Source organism: Sciurus vulgaris (assembly GCF_902686455.1).
Source record: "Sciurus vulgaris genome assembly, chromosome: 11".
NCBI lineage: Eukaryota > Metazoa > Chordata > Mammalia > Rodentia > Sciuridae > Sciurus > Sciurus vulgaris.
The window spans coordinates 70,057,203-70,073,746 of record NC_136472.1 but is presented as its reverse complement, the minus strand read 5'-3'; the positions used below and the strand labels follow the sequence as shown (position 1 = coordinate 70,073,746).

The 16,544-nt window shown below is 49.3% G+C and overlaps 3 protein-coding genes across 13 annotated transcripts; 2 read left to right on the top strand and 1 right to left on the bottom strand.

The window, feature by feature from the left end:
* Positions 1-1,132: 1,132 nt before the first annotated feature.
* ANAPC15 (anaphase promoting complex subunit 15) lies at positions 1,133-7,026 on the top strand. Of its 8 annotated transcripts, none has more exons than XM_079104878.1 (6): positions 1,170-1,273; positions 2,410-2,492; positions 2,627-2,751; positions 3,435-3,494; positions 3,781-3,918; positions 4,013-4,435. In XM_079104878.1, the coding sequence occupies exons 3-6, from the start codon at positions 2,632-2,634 to the stop codon at positions 4,238-4,240; spliced, it is 546 nt and encodes a 181-aa protein (XP_078961004.1). In that variant the 5' UTR covers positions 1,170-1,273; positions 2,410-2,492; positions 2,627-2,631; the 3' UTR covers positions 4,241-4,435. The 8 variants fall into 8 exon arrangements, with proteins under 8 accessions (XP_078961006.1, XP_078961007.1, XP_078961001.1 ...); XM_079104876.1 differs by having other exon boundaries at positions 1,171-1,273; positions 2,622-2,751; XM_079104877.1 differs by having other exon boundaries at positions 1,179-1,273; positions 2,410-2,462; positions 2,622-2,751.
* On the bottom strand, positions 4,575-10,155 carry LOC306640564 (transmembrane O-methyltransferase). Of its 4 annotated transcripts, none has more exons than XM_079104868.1 (4): positions 9,857-10,155; positions 7,131-7,404; positions 5,802-5,998; positions 4,575-5,333 (listed from the first exon to the last, which is right to left on the bottom strand). In XM_079104868.1, the coding sequence occupies exons 2-4, from the start codon at positions 7,387-7,389 to the stop codon at positions 5,013-5,015; spliced, it is 777 nt and encodes a 258-aa protein (XP_078960994.1). In that variant the 5' UTR covers positions 7,390-7,404; positions 9,857-10,155; the 3' UTR covers positions 4,575-5,012. The 4 variants fall into 4 exon arrangements, with proteins under 4 accessions (XP_078960994.1, XP_078960995.1, XP_078960996.1 ...); XM_079104869.1 differs by having other exon boundaries at positions 9,925-10,155; XM_079104870.1 differs by lacking the exon at positions 9,857-10,155 and adding an exon at positions 8,289-9,021.
* Positions 10,156-10,228: 73 nt separating this feature from the next.
* On the top strand, positions 10,229-16,331 carry LAMTOR1 (late endosomal/lysosomal adaptor, MAPK and MTOR activator 1). The gene is made up of 5 exons (XM_079104899.1): positions 10,229-10,410; positions 14,477-14,622; positions 14,845-14,922; positions 15,240-15,366; positions 15,705-16,331. The coding sequence occupies exons 1-5, from the start codon at positions 10,369-10,371 to the stop codon at positions 15,795-15,797; spliced, it is 486 nt and encodes a 161-aa protein (XP_078961025.1). The 5' UTR covers positions 10,229-10,368; the 3' UTR covers positions 15,798-16,331.
* The last annotated feature ends 213 nt before the right edge of the window (positions 16,332-16,544 follow it).

The following is a 16,544-nucleotide window of genomic DNA, read 5'->3' as shown; positions in this document are numbered from 1 at the left end:
TCAGTCGGTAGAGTGCTTGCCTTGTAAGCACAAGGCCCTGGGTTCGATCCTGGGTTCGATCCCCAGCACCACCACCCCCCCCCAAAAAAAAAAAAAAAAAGAGGCCAGCAAGTGACAAAAGCACATGAAAGAGAAAAGAAAAAGAACAATGGAGGCAGACTTCAGTGGACCACCACTGGAAGAACACATCTTTGTGGGGGGAAATGGCGGTGGGCCCGGTTTTATAGGGCCTTACCACAGCCCGTCATGGGAGGAGTTAGTTACTTTTGGTGGGCAGGGCCAGATCATAGGAGGAGTTTTGGTGGTGGGTTAATTTAGGGCCGGGCAGGAGGGCAAGTAGGGTAACTGGAAGGGAAGTTCCCTCCCTGGGGTCTATTGTCCATATCTTCAGGTGATATAGTTTAATGGGAGCAGGGTTTAAAGGGCTTTTTCCACCATGAGCTGTCCGCACAGCTCTGTGAAAGGATGTGTGAAAGGAAGGCTGAGACTGATGCATCAAATGAAGAGTGGAAGAGGTGACCAGGCTGACCTCTAAGGAGATTTGATCCAGATCCGAGAGGGACAACTGAATTCCCCAACAGCAGAGTGCTGTGCCTGAGGCTAACCAAACACTCAAGCATGTACATAATCTCCAATATCACAACCGGACAGGCAAACTTAAAAGATCAGTGAATCCACTCAAGGTCTGCAGGGTCTGACCTCCCCTGTGGACTGTGAGGTCTTTGGGGTAGCGAGCATAGGCAGATTTATCTCCAGCTTCTAACAGAACCTGAAATATACTAAAGAGGCACAAACTTTTGTTCAAGGAATACGTTAAATAACAAATGTGTTCAAATGGGAAACCGAGTCTGCGAGAAGACATACAGGAGAGGTGTAAAATCACCCAGCGACTCTGGGGTAGAAGCAGATTTGTTTGAATACCGCAGGACTAAGCCCTCATACCAAAGCAGGTCACTGGCAGCCATTTCTTTGAGTTAGCGCGCGAATACTGTCCGGGGACTAATGGGCGGAATTAAATAGAACCTGCTAGCGGGGCCAGGCTGGTAAAGCCGATTGGCTGGGACTCGAGGCCCAAGAAATAGGCGCAGCAAATTTCCTTTCCCAACTTGTACGTCCTAAGGTGCCAACGTCACTTCCGTTGTGGTGGGTGGGAGCGGGAAACAAAAGGAGACGAAGGACGCATGCGTTTGGTGGGTCCCGGATTCTGGTGGGTCCTTCCGCTCAGGTTAGGTGAAGCGCTTCCGGGTCGCCGCCGGCTGCCGCCTCCGGCGGGGTAAGTACAGAAGAGAGGCTGCGGCCGTCTTCTTGCTTCTTCTTTCCTCTTTCCCCCAGGGAAACCCAGCCCTTTGACTTGCCTCCCTAGGAGCTCCATGTTCAGGTTCCTTTAACTTTAAACAGCTTCTGCTCATTGGTCGCTTCCTCAAGGCTAAGCCCCACCCCTTCACAGAAGACCCGTCATTCATTGGTGTCACTTCCTGTCACCCAGCATTTCTTTCAGTTAATTGGCTCTGCCCAGACTCCGCTCCTTTCGCGATTAGCGACCCTATAAGGGCAAACTCCTGTCCGAGTCCCGCCCCTGCCTTCTTCCTGTTGGTCAACCGCACGGTCATTATCTTAATGAGCAAAGACTGGGTGGTGGCGTGTTTGGTTTTTGGAGGCAAGGTCTCTGGCCATGAGTTAGGTCTGGGGTGTGAAAACGGATGTGTTTGTCTCTTACAGGGAGTAGGGGGCGTTGATCGAGAGAGCGTCAGCAGCTGGTCTTGGGTCGGTCAAATAAGTTAGGACAAAAGCTAGACGAGACAGGTCCTTTTTAAAATCGTTCCTCTTCCAGTGCCTGTCCTGGATCCTTTTCCCTACACTAGTGCTAAGCCCCGACCCACTGTGTGACCTAAAGCCAGTATCTTCCTGGTGCTGGGTCTCAGTTTTCCTGTGAACTGAGAAGTTTTAATTCAAAACCTCTGGGATTTTCCTGGTCAGCTGAGTTCACAAAGCTGAATTTGTTCTCCTAAATATTAGTTCATCCAGTCTTCGATCTAATTTATTTATTCATGCCTTTTAGAATGTCTTACTGAATGGTAATTGCACGTGTTGCAAGCCCTGTACCCTCAATTTGGTCCAGGAAAGAAGTGGTTAGTGTCCCAAATGTTTTGCACTGGTTGGGTGTGGTAAAGACCATCATAAAGGAGCAAAAAGTACATTTTAAGAGTTTGGAGAGGGTAGACAAATTTCATTAGAGCCCTGTTTCCCCTAATTTTGTAAATTCAAGTTTGTAGTCTGAATTTTATTTGTACACCTGGCTCCCATTCTCTTATCTCCTTGAATGACCAACCTACAATTTGATTTATCCATTACTTTATTTATTAGAATAACTTTGAGGGTGATATAATTGTTATTATCCCCATTTTACAGATGAGGAAACAGGCCCAGAGAGGTTAAGTGACTTGGCAAAAGTCAAACAGCTAGTAAGTGGTGGAGCCAGGACTCAAACCCAGGTCTGTCTGATTCCTATAGGGAAGGCTTGCTTCCCTGCTACCTTCCACTCCACCCAATCCCTAAATCAAATTACAACCAAAGAAAAGTCAAACTAAAACAAAATACATTCACGTGACACTTTCCCTCAGTCTAGGAGCCATGTCCACCTTGTTTCCCTCACTCTTCCCCCGGGTGACTGAGACACTGTGGTTTAATCTGGATCGGCCCTGTGTGGAGGAGACAGAGCTGCAGCAGCAGGAACAGCAGCATCAGGCCTGGGTGAGTGAGGATCTAGCACAGCACAGCACAGTCAGAAACATCTTTCCCCCTTGCCCTGTGGCCATGACCCAGCCTTACTGTGGGACCTGCCCTGGAAGAGCTTTCTGTCCTCCCCAGGGAATAGTCAGGCTGGGAACCAGCGGGCCAAGAGTCTCATCTTGATGGTGCCCTGATTTGCTGGGGGTCCGTGGAACTTCTGGACCAGATTAGAACTGAGGCTCCTGACATTCAGCCCAAACTCTATTCCTCAAATCACAGGAATTAATAGTTTCAATTATTTATCAAGAACCTAGCAGAGGGCTGGGGAGATAGCTCAGTTGGTAGAGTGCTTGCCTTGCAAGCACAAGGCCCTGGGTTCGATCCCCAGCACTGCAAAAAAAAAAAAAAAAAAAAAAAAAAAAAAAAAAAAAAAACCTAGCAGCTGCCATGTTTTAAGCTAATTATCTCACTTCACCCTCACCATAATTATATAAAGAAACCAAGACTCAGAGAAATTAAGTAGTTGGGTCAAATTTATATGTGGCAGATAACAGAAGAAAAGGATTGAATTTTCCTAAGAACCAGGAAGAAGCTTTTCCCCAACAGCTAAAGATCTTCTAGAGGGCAGAGTGGGCCAGTCCCATGTTCCTGACCTGCCCTGCTTGGGCCCTAGCCTTGCTCTCTCCTCCCTGTTTTGCCCACAGCTTCAGAGCATTGCAGAGAAAGACAACAACCTGGTACCTATTGGCAAGCCAGCCTCAGAGGTGAGTGATTCCTTCAAGTGAGGCCTGTGCGAGGCCCAGAGTGAATCAAGACTATACTAATTCTGAATGTTCTGCTTCTGACTTGGAGCAGTGTGGGCCAGTGCTAAAAAAGGGAGCTTAATGGGATGGGCATTGGGCCTAACACTAAGGTCTTGTATAACATCTATCAGCTTGCTAAATTCAAGGTGGGGGCACGGTTGGGGAAGGGGAGGTTTCCAAGTTGGCCAGCAGTTGAACTGGTCCAGGCAGCCCTGTAGGGACTACAGGATTTTTCCTACTCCACCAGCACTATGATGATGAGGAAGAGGAAGATGATGAAGACGATGAGGACAGTGAAGAGGACTCAGAGGATGATGAGGACATGCAGGACATGGACGAGATGAATGACTATAATGAGTCACCTGATGATGGAGAAGTCAATGAGGTAGGTGGGGGTGTAGGGGAGGGCCTCTGTTCCTGGGCCCCTGCCCCTGACCTAATTGATGGCCAACGGGTATAGAAACCCTGGATTTATCCAGGGGCCAAATCTGGGGCTGAGGCTGGCTGAGGCCCCTCCCCACCCACACCCAGCCTCCTCTCCAGGTGGACATGGAAGGCAACGAACAGGATCAGGACCAGTGGATGATCTAGGTAGACAAGGCAGGGTGGCCTCAGGGCGATTCCAGGCCAGCCTAACCTACCCTACATCCCTGCCCCAACCCCTCAGCCTGCAGAACCAGCTGATAGCTGATGGCCCCAATGCCTAAAAGCTCACCCTTAGGCACTTCCTCAGCTGCTGCCAGAACCTGGTCTCCTTGACCCCTGCTAGGCCATCAGTTGGCCCTTGAATTCCCAGAGCCTGAGCCCACCCCACCTACCTGGTCAGTACCTCGCCCCTTGGTTGCCAGGTCTGGTTTCTTTCTAACTCTCTTTAATAAAGACACAGGAATGATTTTTTCCCCCATGTCTATTCCCTATTTGTTGGTGGGGCCCAGAGGAATGCAGCCCCTTCTCTTGGGCTTTGGGGAGGGGACATTCAAGAGATACCAAGCCTGGACCCAAGCTCCTGTGTCATTTCCCCTGGCCCACCTTGCACCAAGCCATTCCTTAGCTGCTGTTTCCTCTGATTCCACCCAGAATGGTATGGACCAAGGAGGAGAGGCTTTCTGAAGTCCAGAGCTGGGAAGCCCTGAGGCTCTTCCAGTCATCAGCTTTAGTGTTAAGAGAGTGGATTAAATCTCGGAGCAGGGCAAGACTACCCTGGACTCACCCAGCAAACCAGTGACAGAGCCGGGCTGGGAGCTCAGGCCTCATGTCTGTCCATGGATCTCTCCAGGAGGAGGACCAGAGACCAAGTAGCCTGATAGAATTTGACACTTTGGGTCAATGTGGGGCCCAAAGGGGTAAAGTTGGGAAGAAAACCTCCCCAGCTCTGAGCCCAGCGTGTGTCAGGCTCCAAACAGGGAAGGAAATAAATGTTCTGAGGTCCTTGTTTGGGCAGGGGTGGGGAGCATTGGTAAATATCCTTGGTCCTGAACCTCAGCCAGGTCCACTGTAGGTGAGCTGGGCTATGCCATCCTTGATAGCAGGGAAGTCTGGGAGGCCAGTGTGGTGGAGGCGACAGCGGTAGTGGCCACAACTCTTGGCATACTGCAGGAAGCGGGGCGCACCAGGGAAGAGCACGTGATCAGCCAAGACAGTGGCACCAGCTGGCAGCAGAGCATGGGCCTCTAGCAGCTGCAGGTCCCGCAAGTAATACCGGGGCCGATGTGTCAGGAGTACCAGGTCTGTCCGACTCAGCTGGTGCTGGTCTCGCAGGCGTGGGATCACCTCCTCTGAGCTGCCAACAATGAGCTCCACCTGTTGGGAAGGAGGTGCTAGAGATGAGGTTTGGAGGGATTGCTTTCCCACTCCAGACCCAACCAGGATCTGACTTACTTCATGTCAGGTACTGGCCTAGGTCCTCAGAACCCAAGAAATCAGGATCAGTATTGTGATTTCCATTCTGCCCACGAACAAACTAAGATTCAGAGGATATATTCTTTGCCCAAGGACACACAGCTAACAAGAGTCAGGCTAAGATTTGTATTCCTATTTGCTGGGCTCTGGAGACCTTCCTCTTAGCTGCTGCTTTTGTCATCCAGAAGAAAATATGTGCAAGTGACTTGGGATAAGATGGTAGGAGCTCACACACCCTCCAGGATCCCAGCTGCCTAAGTGAAGCTGCTTCCTTCTAACTAAATGGGAATCCTTCACAAGGGAGGACTGTCTAGGGCAAGGCCTGGGGTAGCAGAGAAGAGATCAGGGTCAGGGGATAGGAAAGCTAACCGTGTGCTCATCAAAGCCAGCCAGGCGGATGAGTTTTTCAGCCACTGCTGCTGTGCGTGGGTCCCGCTCCACTGTAAGAAGACGACCCCCAGGGGGCAGGGCGCCAGCAATAAGCAGGGTGGTGTATCCACAGTAGGTGCCTAGCTCTAGCACACAAACAGGGGCCTTCTCCTCCACCAGCCGCACCAGAATCTGACCTACAGGGTGAGAGGGCTGTTGTAGAAGACGTGGGAGATAGATGCAGGGCTCCTCATGAAAAGACATCTCAAAGGCTCACCTGCCTCGCTGCAGCTCCAACCATTTGATATCCCACTTCTTTTGGATCATAACTACAGCTGCCCCGCTGTTCCCCCTGCCTCCCCTAGTCTAATCTTCACATCAGCCACTAGAAATCTATGTAACATATCCAAGCTTATCAATTCCTGGCTCCTGTGATTCTAAAGCCCTTTAGGATTGGACTTGAGATCCTCACCCTGGTGTTTGGGAACTTTTTTTTTTTTATTTTTTTATTTATTTATTTTTTATTGTAAACAAATGGGATACATGTTTGGGAACTTTTTAGACCTGATCCTATCCTACCTTTCCAGCTACAGCTCTAAGCTCTTTCCACCTGTAGTCTGTATCATAGCCATTCCAAAGAACTTCCCAGAATCAGCTATGCTGTCTCATTTCTTCATGCTGCATTTGCATATGTGGTTGACTTTGCCTTTCTACACCTGTCTCCATCCACTGGGCCAATTTGAAGGCAATCCTTCCAGACTTAGTTCAAACGTTGCTTCCTCCAGGAGTGCCCAGGCAAAAACAACCATCCCATCTTCGAGACTTCTGAGAGGCTTCCAGTTTCATCCTGTTTTATTGTTCAGTAGATATCTCTCTGATCTTCAAATTGAATGAATTTCTTAAGACTCTGAAATCACTTGTACTGGGAGCCAGGTCTGAGATAAATCCAGGCAGGCTCCTATACTGATGTAGAATCAGATGTGGAAGCCTCTTTGGTAGGGAAGAAAAACTTGGACACAGATAATTAGAAAGCTATGTGTTATGGTTATTCTTTTGTGTATTTTGTTCCCTTTGAGGCCAGCATTTGTGGCTGGTTCTATTGTGGACTCTACCTTCTCTCCCAGCACCTAGCACATGCTTGGTACAAATAAGGTGGCAATAAATGTTTGATGGATAAATGAATGACCTAGTGCAGGTCTCTCATTCCCAGGTGAGCAAAACAGAAACCCAAAGAGGGTCACTATCCTGCCCAATTCACCCAGTAAAGCAGTGACAAATCCCAGATCTTGGGGCTACTTCCTGGAGCAGAAAAGGCTAGGCAACACTGACCTTTGATAGGCCCCATATGGCTCAGGTACTCGCAGTGGCTGCTCCAGTGGTCCAGGGTGGTGAGGATGTGTCCAGGGTCCCCAGGTAGGGCATGGGTGAGCACATAGCTGAAAGCTCGCTCCTCAATCCGCATCCCTGATAGGCAGTCTTGGAAACTCCTCAGCAAGACTGTGCGCAGCAGCAGGCGGAAATGGTGCCGGTATCGCACCAACAATGTTACCACCAGTGGCAGGAATGCCAGTGCAATGGCAGGGGACATGGTCCCTACCTGGACCTGAGGTGGAGGGAGGCAGGGAGGGAGGTAGGGAGTGGGGTAGGGAAGGAAACCCATCCCAACATTTGCCTGTTATTTGTGGTCTTTACCACTAGCAATTATTAGGCTCATATTTTACAAACCATGGCTATGAAAGGTTAAGTCTTTTGCCCAGAGTCACACAGCAGAATTGGAATTTGAATCCAGGTTGGCATGATTCCAAGACTGTATTTTCAAGGACATCATACTGTCTATGTTCAGCACCCAATCCCATACCACTTTTTACTACTCATGACCTCTGGTCCCATCTCCACATTGCTACACCCATTTCCCTTCATCCCTGAAGTCACCCCCTTCTTCAGGACCTCTTTCTTCAGTTCCTCCTGGGATATTGTACCCCCACCATACTCCTGTCTGCTGGGTCTCTTCTGACCCATTACAGTATTGCAAAAAAGCAAAGATTTGTAGTCAAAACCCTTAACTGTCACTGGTGTGCTTCAGTAAAAGCTAATCAAAACACTTCATAAGGTGTGTGTCTTCCCACACCAGGACTGTCCCTTTGCTCTTTCCTGGGAGTGGGAGGAGTCCTTGATTCTATATTTCTTCTCCAGTCCTATCTCCCCTCTTTTATATTCCCCTCTTCCTCTGTGCTCTCAGAATTCCCTTTATAAGTACATACATACACATAAACATACCACACATACTCCTCCCCCCACCGCCCCAGCCCTCTTCTCTAGGGCCCTCTCCCACATTCTAGACCACCCTCCCTTTCCAGATCTGACCTTGCAGTCCTCCTTGCAAAGTTCTTGGTTGGAGGGGGTAAAATAGCGTATGAATGGATGTGAATAGTTGAGTGATAGTGGTCATGAACTGGGTGTGCTTGTGAACCCACAAGGCCCGCTTACCTGGGCTGGAAGCTCCTGCTTAGGGACAACCGGAGTACAGGACTGGAGGGGAAGTCCTTGGGGGAAATAACCGTGAGGCAAGAGGCTGGACCTGCTTTCAATTATTGATGCTGAAGCTGCTGTTGTTACCTGAGACCTGCAGTTCTAGTTACCAGACCCAGAGACAAGCTGGAGCTGCCTCCTATCTGTCAGGAACCCTCAAAAAACATATAGAACTCCAGGGTCTTGATTTGAGGGTAACAAGTGCTACTAGGTTTGTTGACTTCTCCAGCTTCTGGGATGAGGACATGGACATGGTGTGAGCCAAGGTAATGGACTGTAATTTACTCAATTCAAATTTTAAGTTTTTCTCTAAGCAACTGTTACAGCTTGGGTCACAAAGAAGAGTCAGAATCTGTTCCTGTCCTTCAGGAACTACAAGTTTGATAGAAGAAGTTGATCCAGGAACGACAGAATACAATATGCTGTGATCACTAGATTGGATGCTCCACCAGTACAAGGACTTTTGACTGTTTCTGAACTACTGCCTATCCAGATAAAAGACTGCAAACATTTGTTGATTTAATAAGTGAGTGAAACTAGGTGTAGTGGCACAGCGTGTAATTCCAACCACTAGGGAGACTGAGGCAGGAAGATGGCAAGTTCAAGGCCTGTCTCAAAGGGCTGAGAATGCAGTTCAGTGGTAAAGCACCCTTAGGTTCAATCCTCAGTACTGAAAAGAAAATAGATAAAGATGCAGGGGTGGGGGTGGGGGAGGACTGGAAGTATTTCCCTTGGGCATGGCATGGGTTGGGAAGCAGGTGTCAGACAATGCATCATCAGGAATGACCGGGCCCATAAGGAATAACCTGTGCTGGGGCTTGCATCCTCGGCAAGGGTTTTACCACCGAACTATATCCCCAGCCTTGGGAGGGTTTTATTTTAGTTTTTTTTTTAGTTGTAGATGGACACATTTATTTTTATGTGGTGCTGAGGACTGAATCCAGTGCTTCACATATGCTAAGCAAGCGCTGTAGCACTGAGCTACAACCGTAGCCCTCTTGGGAAGGTTTTAGAGAAAATTTAGTCACTTTTGTAAGTTACATTACTGTGGATATTGTAAAAAAGCACGATTGAAGAGACGCCTGAGGACAAGGAGGTCAACCAAGTGGGTCTAGCGCCTCTACCAGGATGATCGCTTTTACCGGGATGATCTCCACTCCAGTTTAGTTTGTGAAGGCGTAAGCCCCTCACCTCAGGGGCACCAGGCATATGGGGTTTACGTGTGCGCATCAACTGCAGTTCTAGGAGAATAGAGCCTGGATCCCAGTTGCTGCTCACGTGGCATTTAAATGTATAGTGACAAGCCCCGCGTGGGCGCATATCTGTAACCCCAATGACATGGGAAGTCGAGGGAGGAGGATGTCAAGTTGGAGACCAACCTCAGCAACTAGGGAGACCTTATACCAAAATTAAAAATAAAAAGGGCTGGGGATTCAGCTCAGTGATAAAGGATCCCTGGGTTCAATCAACAGTACCAAAACAAGGTACCTTTCCAAGGATGAAGTCTCAAACTGCTGGTCACTCACCTTTTTAAACTGCCTCTAAGTCTGGGCCCTACCAAGGGTTCGGGATTTAGTTCAGTGATAAAGCATACCTGGGTTCGATCAACAGTACCAAAACCAAGAAGTGTACCATGGTAGCATTTACATGAGTTCGCTCACTGGCCCAGAAAGGTGGCCTAGGGGGCCAGGGATCACAGCACAATTCACAAGAGGGCCACTATGGCCAGGGGTGGAGAGGATTCCAGTTTAAGAGACGAGATGATAGTCATATGACACACCCCTCTCCTCGTATCATGTGTCTCGTGTCTTGTCACGTAGGGTGCGCCTTCCCATTGGATGGTTATGGTCACCGGGCTGGGGGTGGGGCCGGAAGTCGGGGTTTGGGCCGCGGAGCCCGAGCGGCTCTGGGACGCTGTGGGCAGGGGGAGAAGGGGTGGTTGCTTGCGGCAGGCAGCCTCACGTCATGTGACCGGAAGGGCTCCTGACGGACGCCGTCCCTCCTCCGCGCGGCCTGAGCGCCCGGCCCGACCCCGGCCATGGGGTGCTGCTACAGCAGCGAAAACGAGGACTCGGACCAGGTGCGGCCGCGGCAGGCGGGGCTCGGGAGTGAGGACTAAGACCCTGAGGCTTGGGGCCCCAGAAAAGACCTGCAGAGGAGGGCGACCCGGACCGCTGGGCTCACTGAGTACGGAGGCCTGGAGGGGACAGATTACACCGAGGACGCCTGGCCGGGCTCCTACCCCTCTTGAAGTCCCAGGTCTCTACACAGTCCTGCCCTGGGGTAGTGCATGCAGCCGTCCAGCTGACATGTTCTCCTCTATCTCCCCGTACCGTTAAACCTTAACATCTTCAAGGCTCCTCAGCGTAGGTCCCTGGGAAACACTCCCTTCCCAACTTCCTGTGCCTTCTCTGTGCTTGTATTAGCGGGCTTTGAGAATCCATTGTAGAGGTGTGTAAGCTGAGGTCTTTTAGCTAATCTGTCCTGAGATGAATCAGGAATTTACTTACGTATCTTGTCCCTGGGGTTGGAAAAAGGGCCACTGTTGGTCTGGGGTTAGAGGCCGCCTTTGGAAATTGGTGACATTTGAGTTAGCCAGTGGAGACTTTTGTAGATACAATAAGGACTTTGGGACGTGTGGGAAATTGGCTTGGAAAGCAAGATACTGGGTTAACCTTTGGCTCATTTAGGGGAAAGAGTTGGGATGTGGAGCTCATTTGGTTCTGAGTTTGGCCTGCCTGAGTGGAGGGGCGCTGCCTGGTGCCTGAAATTTTAGCTAGAGGGTAGCCTTTTAAGGCTAAAGGGTGCCTATCTGGAAAATGCGGCTATATCCCTCTTCCCCTTGGTGCATTCCTACTTTTCTCCACCTTTTAATTCCTTCCATGCCTGGACTGACCACCTTTGAGAAGGGCGATCTTTCCAGGGATGAAGTCTCAAACTGCTGGCCACTCACTCATCTTTTTTAATGCCTCTTAGTCTGGGTCCTACCTTTCTACATATAGTAGATACAGAGAAGGTAGAACTTTCTTATCAAGTATCCTGTAGCATAGTGGGGGAGATGATCACAGAAACAGATTACATCACTGGTACTTGGAAATAGTTCTATCCCCAGTGAAGGTATTTTTGGCTAAGGACTTAAATCCAGGAAAATACTGTGAGAGATATGAGCCGTTCCTGATCCTTGATTCTCCACTCAAGTGAACACCTAGTCATATTTCCCACCCAGTGTTAGGCCTACTTCATGACTAGTAATCTCTCCTTTCACTCTAGCCTGTTAGAGAGGACAACATAATATTCTTACTTCCTGGAAAAGCTGTTGTCTAGTAGCAAACTGGTCCTTTAAAATACAATATGAATTCTTATCAGGAATAAGGATTAATTCCTTATGAGAAAGGATACCAGCTCCCAGCTGAAAGGGAGAGCTGATTGCTGATCTGACTCTCCACCTTTCCTCTGATGGGCTTTCATTTGTTTCTAACCCCCAGAAAAGGTTAGAAAAGATCAGTGCTGAGTGACAAAGTGTCCTATGGCAAAGGCCATAGCCATTCACCATCTCCAAGGCCCTCTTCCAGCTCTTGGGAGGGCCCCTATCCTACTGTCATCACTACTCTTTTATTATAATAATAGAGAGGAATGTACAGTCAGGAATAGTGGGCATGTCTGTTATCCCAGCTGCTCGAGAGGCTGAGGCAGGAGGATTACAAGTTTAAGTCTGGGGATGGTAAAGTGCCCTGGGTTTAGTCCCTAGCATGGGGGCCATGGGGAATGTAGAACATAATAGTTTTCAGGGAGCTTTTACAGTTATCTCATTGGACTCTTGCCAATCATTTGTCATATAGATACCTATTGAAAGGTGAAGGAAAAGTTCAGAGAAGCTAAGGGATTTAACCAACCCAAGAAATACCCTAGCCAAAGTGTTGATGCCAAACCATGTGCTTTATCTGTTGGGCTATCTCTTCCAGCCATGCCTGTAGACCAGGTGGCCAGTCATGGGCACGACATATATGGGTTCATTCTAAGGTAGACTGAAACATTGACTCTTGAATCTTGCTGACTCAAGGACAAACTTTCCTGTGATAAATCTACCTACCCCATGCCCCACTCATCCTTTGGGTATAGGGTGATATTATTTGTCCATTCTGAAGGGGGGTAGCATGCCCTCTTCTAGGAGTCAGGGAAACAACCTTGTTCTTAAACTGCTAGTTGGGAGAAACTGCCCTGTCCTTCATGAACATCTGTCAGAACTGGGGGCTAGGCGAAGGAGAGACATAGGAAGCAAACCTCATTGTGGAGCCAGCTTTCCTTAGAGTTTCATCTTTGGCAAGCATTTTGTCTTTTTTTTTTTTTTTTTTTTTACTTTCAGTATTGGGTACTGAACCCAAGGTCTTTTACATGCTAGGCAAGTGTACCGCTGAGCCATATGCACTCCCAACTTTTAAAATTTTGAGACAGGGTCTTTCTAAGTTACTCAAGGCTGTCCTCAAATCTGTGACCTTCCTGCCTCAGCCTCTGAGCAGCTGGAATTACAGCCACAACAGCATCTTTCTAGCCATTTAGTCCTGAGGACGTAGAATAGAGGGTGGTTGGGGATTTAGAAGTGATAGTGCAAAAGCCCACAACTTCTTTCTCCTGGTAAAGGGAACTGTATTAAATGGCCTGAGGACACTGGGCAACCTAGGCTTGAAAAGGAAGAGGAAGGTGAAGAGACTGGCCCTGCCTAGGGTGTGGCAAGCAAGACTGGAGGAAGTGGCCCTCTGTGAGGATAGTTGTGGGCAGGGGATTTGGCTCCTACAGCAGGGAAGTCTGTGGTAGGAGCTGAGACAGGCCTGGAGAGGAGCACTGAGGAATCTGGTGGGCTGGCTTTGAGAGTTGATGAGTCAGCATGAGCCAAGTTTCCCCCTTCCCCACCCCAAATCCATCCTTGGCATTGTCCTGAGCTTTTTATGACTGAGATAGATATGCAGTAGATCTGCTTATCCAATTTGCAGCTGACACGAAGCCAAAAGGAATCTGTAGCTGCTGGACTTAAAATGGAGTCAAATCCAGAAAACAGCAGGTTAGATCAGGGCCTGAAACAGGACTAGGGAGCCTTGGTTTCATCTTAGGTCAGTTCTAGGGGAATGTGATGATCATCAGTGCAGACTAGTAGTAATAGTGCTGCTAGAAATGGAGGCGGCTGCTCAGGCCACATTGAAAGAGGTATGGTGAGCTGGGTGTAGAGGCACATGCCCATAATACCAGCAACGCAGGAGGATTGCAAGTTTGAGGCCAGTCTGGGCTACTTAGTGAGATGCTATCTCAAAATCATTCTAATAAAATAAAGGTTTGGGGGTGTAACTCAGTGGTAGAGCACCCCGGGTTCCATCCCCAGTATTGCAAAATAAGTAAAGGCATCTGGGAAACTTGAAAAATGAAAGAGGTATGGTAGTTTGGCAAGAGAGGAAAAGCTCCACTGTTCTCTTAGGTCAGGATATACCAGACACGCTTCAATTGGGTCTGGGAGTCACATACAGAGCACAGGACATGAGGGTGAACACCTAAGGTAAATGGACCTATTTAAAGAAAGAAGCAGAGTCATAGTATACCCCAAAGGCTGGGCAGAGGTTTCTGCCCTGAGATGATCAGGAATGGCCACTGAGAGGTTGACCTTACATGCCCTTGGGGCCTGGGACCTTGTCTGGACTCACCAGGCACTTTCCATATTGGGAACAGACAGCCTTGCTAGGGAAAGTCTTGTCCTGAAAGCTCAGGAAAGCCATTCTTGGGTACCTAACTTAGAATGGTTTCCCTTTTAGACCTTACTGTTTTGGTATTTTCCCACCTCCTCTGTCTTCTCCCTCCAATATCCTTTCTCTGCTGGATTGTATTCTGAAGCTCTGGCTATTGCTGAATACCTGCTATGTACCTCTATCATCTTTGCAGGACCTCTAGGACCTCTTGGTTCTACACTAGTTCCACGAACTCAGCTGAGCTCCTAAGGGCAGTCAGGAACCAAGTCTTATCTGACATTCCATATAGTTCAAATATTCATATTTTAAAATTTTTTTGGTGTTTAAAGATCAGAGCTGGGCTGAGGGGAGAACCATAGGAAAGGAAGTTTGGACTAAAAGTCCTAGGGCTGACTTCTCCTTAATGGCCTCTTCTAGGACCGAGAGGAGCGGAAGCTGCTATTGGACCCTAGTAGCCCCCCAACCAAAGCCCTCAATGGAGCTGAGCCCAACTACCACAGCCTGCCGTCTGCTCGCACAGATGAGCAGGCCCTGCTCTCCTCCATCCTTGCGAAGACAGCTAGGTGAGTGTGTGTCACAGGACAGGCCTAGTGTAGAGGCAGTGGGCCTGGACATGGGGGATGGGACGAGGTCATTGAGTTGAGGTGTCCTCGGGCCCTGCACTGCTCTAATGGACAGGTGGGGATATTGGTGTCAGATAGCACTGGAATTGGCACCTGGCACTGAGTCATGTCTATCTCCCTTAGAAGTACTTGTCATGTCCTCTCTGTCTCCTTTTTCCAAAGCAACATCATTGATGTGTCTGCTGCAGACTCCCAAGGCATGGAGCAGCATGAGTACATGGATCGGGCAAGGCAGTACAGGTGAGCACTGGGCCAGTTTGGGCCCCTCTTCTGCCCTCCATACCTTCCCATCTTTGGAGCCTCCTCATTTGGGTGCAGCCCAGGAAACTGACCACAAACCACAGTTCATGTTTATATCAGCTTTGTTTGCCCTGTGTACTCTAGAAGGTGCGAAAGACAAAGGAGGTGCACCAAGAGTGAGTTTGTGATGAACTGAGACCCCTGTCATCTTGCTCCTCTGGCCTCAGGGACTGAGGCTTGCCTGAGCTATGCAGAGCTGTGCAGGGCAGGGAAGGCTGTGGCCTAACTAACCTTCCCTATCCCTTCCTCTTGTCCAGTACCCGCTTGGCTGTGCTGAGCAGCAGCCTGACCCATTGGAAGAAGCTGCCACCGCTGCCATCTCTCACCAGCCAGCCCCACCAAGTGCTGGCCAGTGAGCCTGTCCCCTTCTCTGACTTGCAGCAGGTGAGTTACCCCAGCCTGCCCCCTCCACCCTTCCCAAAATGCCCACAGTGTAGCAGAAAGGTTTGCCACCCTGCCTCAGAGGAGGTAGGGAGTGGAGTTAGGGAGCCTGGCAGCCTGCCCCTGCCCCCTTCTCTAACTAACTTTTTCTATTCTCACCAGTCCTCTGTCCTCAACCTTGATTATTCTGTGTTTTTTTCTTCTGCCTTTCTCATCAGCTTTTTTACCTCCCTCATTTCCTCCTCTTTCCTTCACTGCCATCCCATCCCCCAATTCCTCCATTTCTGGATCCCCTCTTACATGTTTCTTTGTTCCTTTTCTCCCTGGCCCTTCTGCCTCAGGTCTCCAGGATAGCTGCTTATGCCTACAGTGCACTTTCTCAGATCCGTGTGGACGCAAAAGAGGAGCTGGTTGTACAGTTTGGGATCCCATGAAGAGAGGGGTCTTTGGACAGCTCTTCTCCTCTCTTCACCTGTCTCCATCCCACCTCCCATGGCCCCAGCCTCACTTCAGCTTATACAGTACCCTAACCTGCTACTAATCACTGAGAAGAATGTGGAGGAGGAGAAGAGCGAGGCTGGAAGCCTGAGCAAGTGAGGATGGAGCAAGGGAGGGTAGAACTGTTCAGGACTGGCCTTCAAAGCCCTGGCTGGGGTGGGTGGGAGCCAAGAGGACAGGGACTGGAAGGTCTTTACAGTCATTGGGAAGGTGGAGATACCACTGTGGGAGTGAACACCAAGGGACCTAGGGGGATGCCCTTCCCACCCTTTCTCTTGGCCTCAGATTCACTCCTGTTCCCCTTTCCCTGACTTGGTGCTCCCATGCACCTCACTAGGGTTTGTGCCCAGGGTCTGGATGAGCTTGAATTTGAATGAATTGAGTTTGTATTTCTAGCACCCTGGGTTTTTACATGTTTGGTCTTTTTTCTTTTTGTTTGTCACCCTCGATAAAGGAAGTGTATTCATTTGTGTGCTGATTCCAGCCCCTCTGTCCTGCCCACCACCCAACTAGTTATTTCTGTCTACTCACATCTGTGAGCAATGAGATGGAGAAGGGGTTATCTTCTAGGAGCATTAAGAGGAATCCAGGAGATGAGGGTTTGGAATTCCCAGGTCTTAGCTTAGACTCAGCCTAGGCTAACCTCAGGTTGGACAAGACTGTTCTTATCCCTTCTCCAGTGA

Coding starts and splice junctions, on each gene's coding strand:
- LOC306640564 (XM_079104867.1), bottom strand. CDS start 7,461: ATGGGTTTCCTTCCCTACCCCACTCCCTACCTCCCTCCCTGCCTCCCT. Junction 5,999..7,130: donor CCATATGGGGCCTATCAAAG/GTCAGTGTTGCC, acceptor CTCACCCTGTAG/GTCAGATTCTGGTGCGGCTG. Junction 5,334..5,801: donor CTGGCTTTGATGAGCACACG/GTTAGCTTTCCT, acceptor CCTTCCCAACAG/GTGGAGCTCATTGTTGGCAG.
- ANAPC15 (XM_079104875.1), top strand. CDS start 1,182: ATGCGTTTGGTGGGTCCCGGATTCTGGTGGGTCCTTCCGCTCAGGTTA. Junction 2,752..3,434: donor AACAGCAGCATCAGGCCTGG/GTGAGTGAGGAT, acceptor TTTTGCCCACAG/CTTCAGAGCATTGCAGAGAA. Junction 3,495..3,780: donor TTGGCAAGCCAGCCTCAGAG/GTGAGTGATTCC, acceptor CTACTCCACCAG/CACTATGATGATGAGGAAGA.
- LAMTOR1 (XM_079104899.1), top strand. CDS start 10,369: ATGGGGTGCTGCTACAGCAGCGAAAACGAGGACTCGGACCAG. Junction 10,411..14,476: donor AAAACGAGGACTCGGACCAG/GTGCGGCCGCGG, acceptor GGCCTCTTCTAG/GACCGAGAGGAGCGGAAGCT. Junction 14,623..14,844: donor ATCCTTGCGAAGACAGCTAG/GTGAGTGTGTGT, acceptor CTTTTTCCAAAG/CAACATCATTGATGTGTCTG.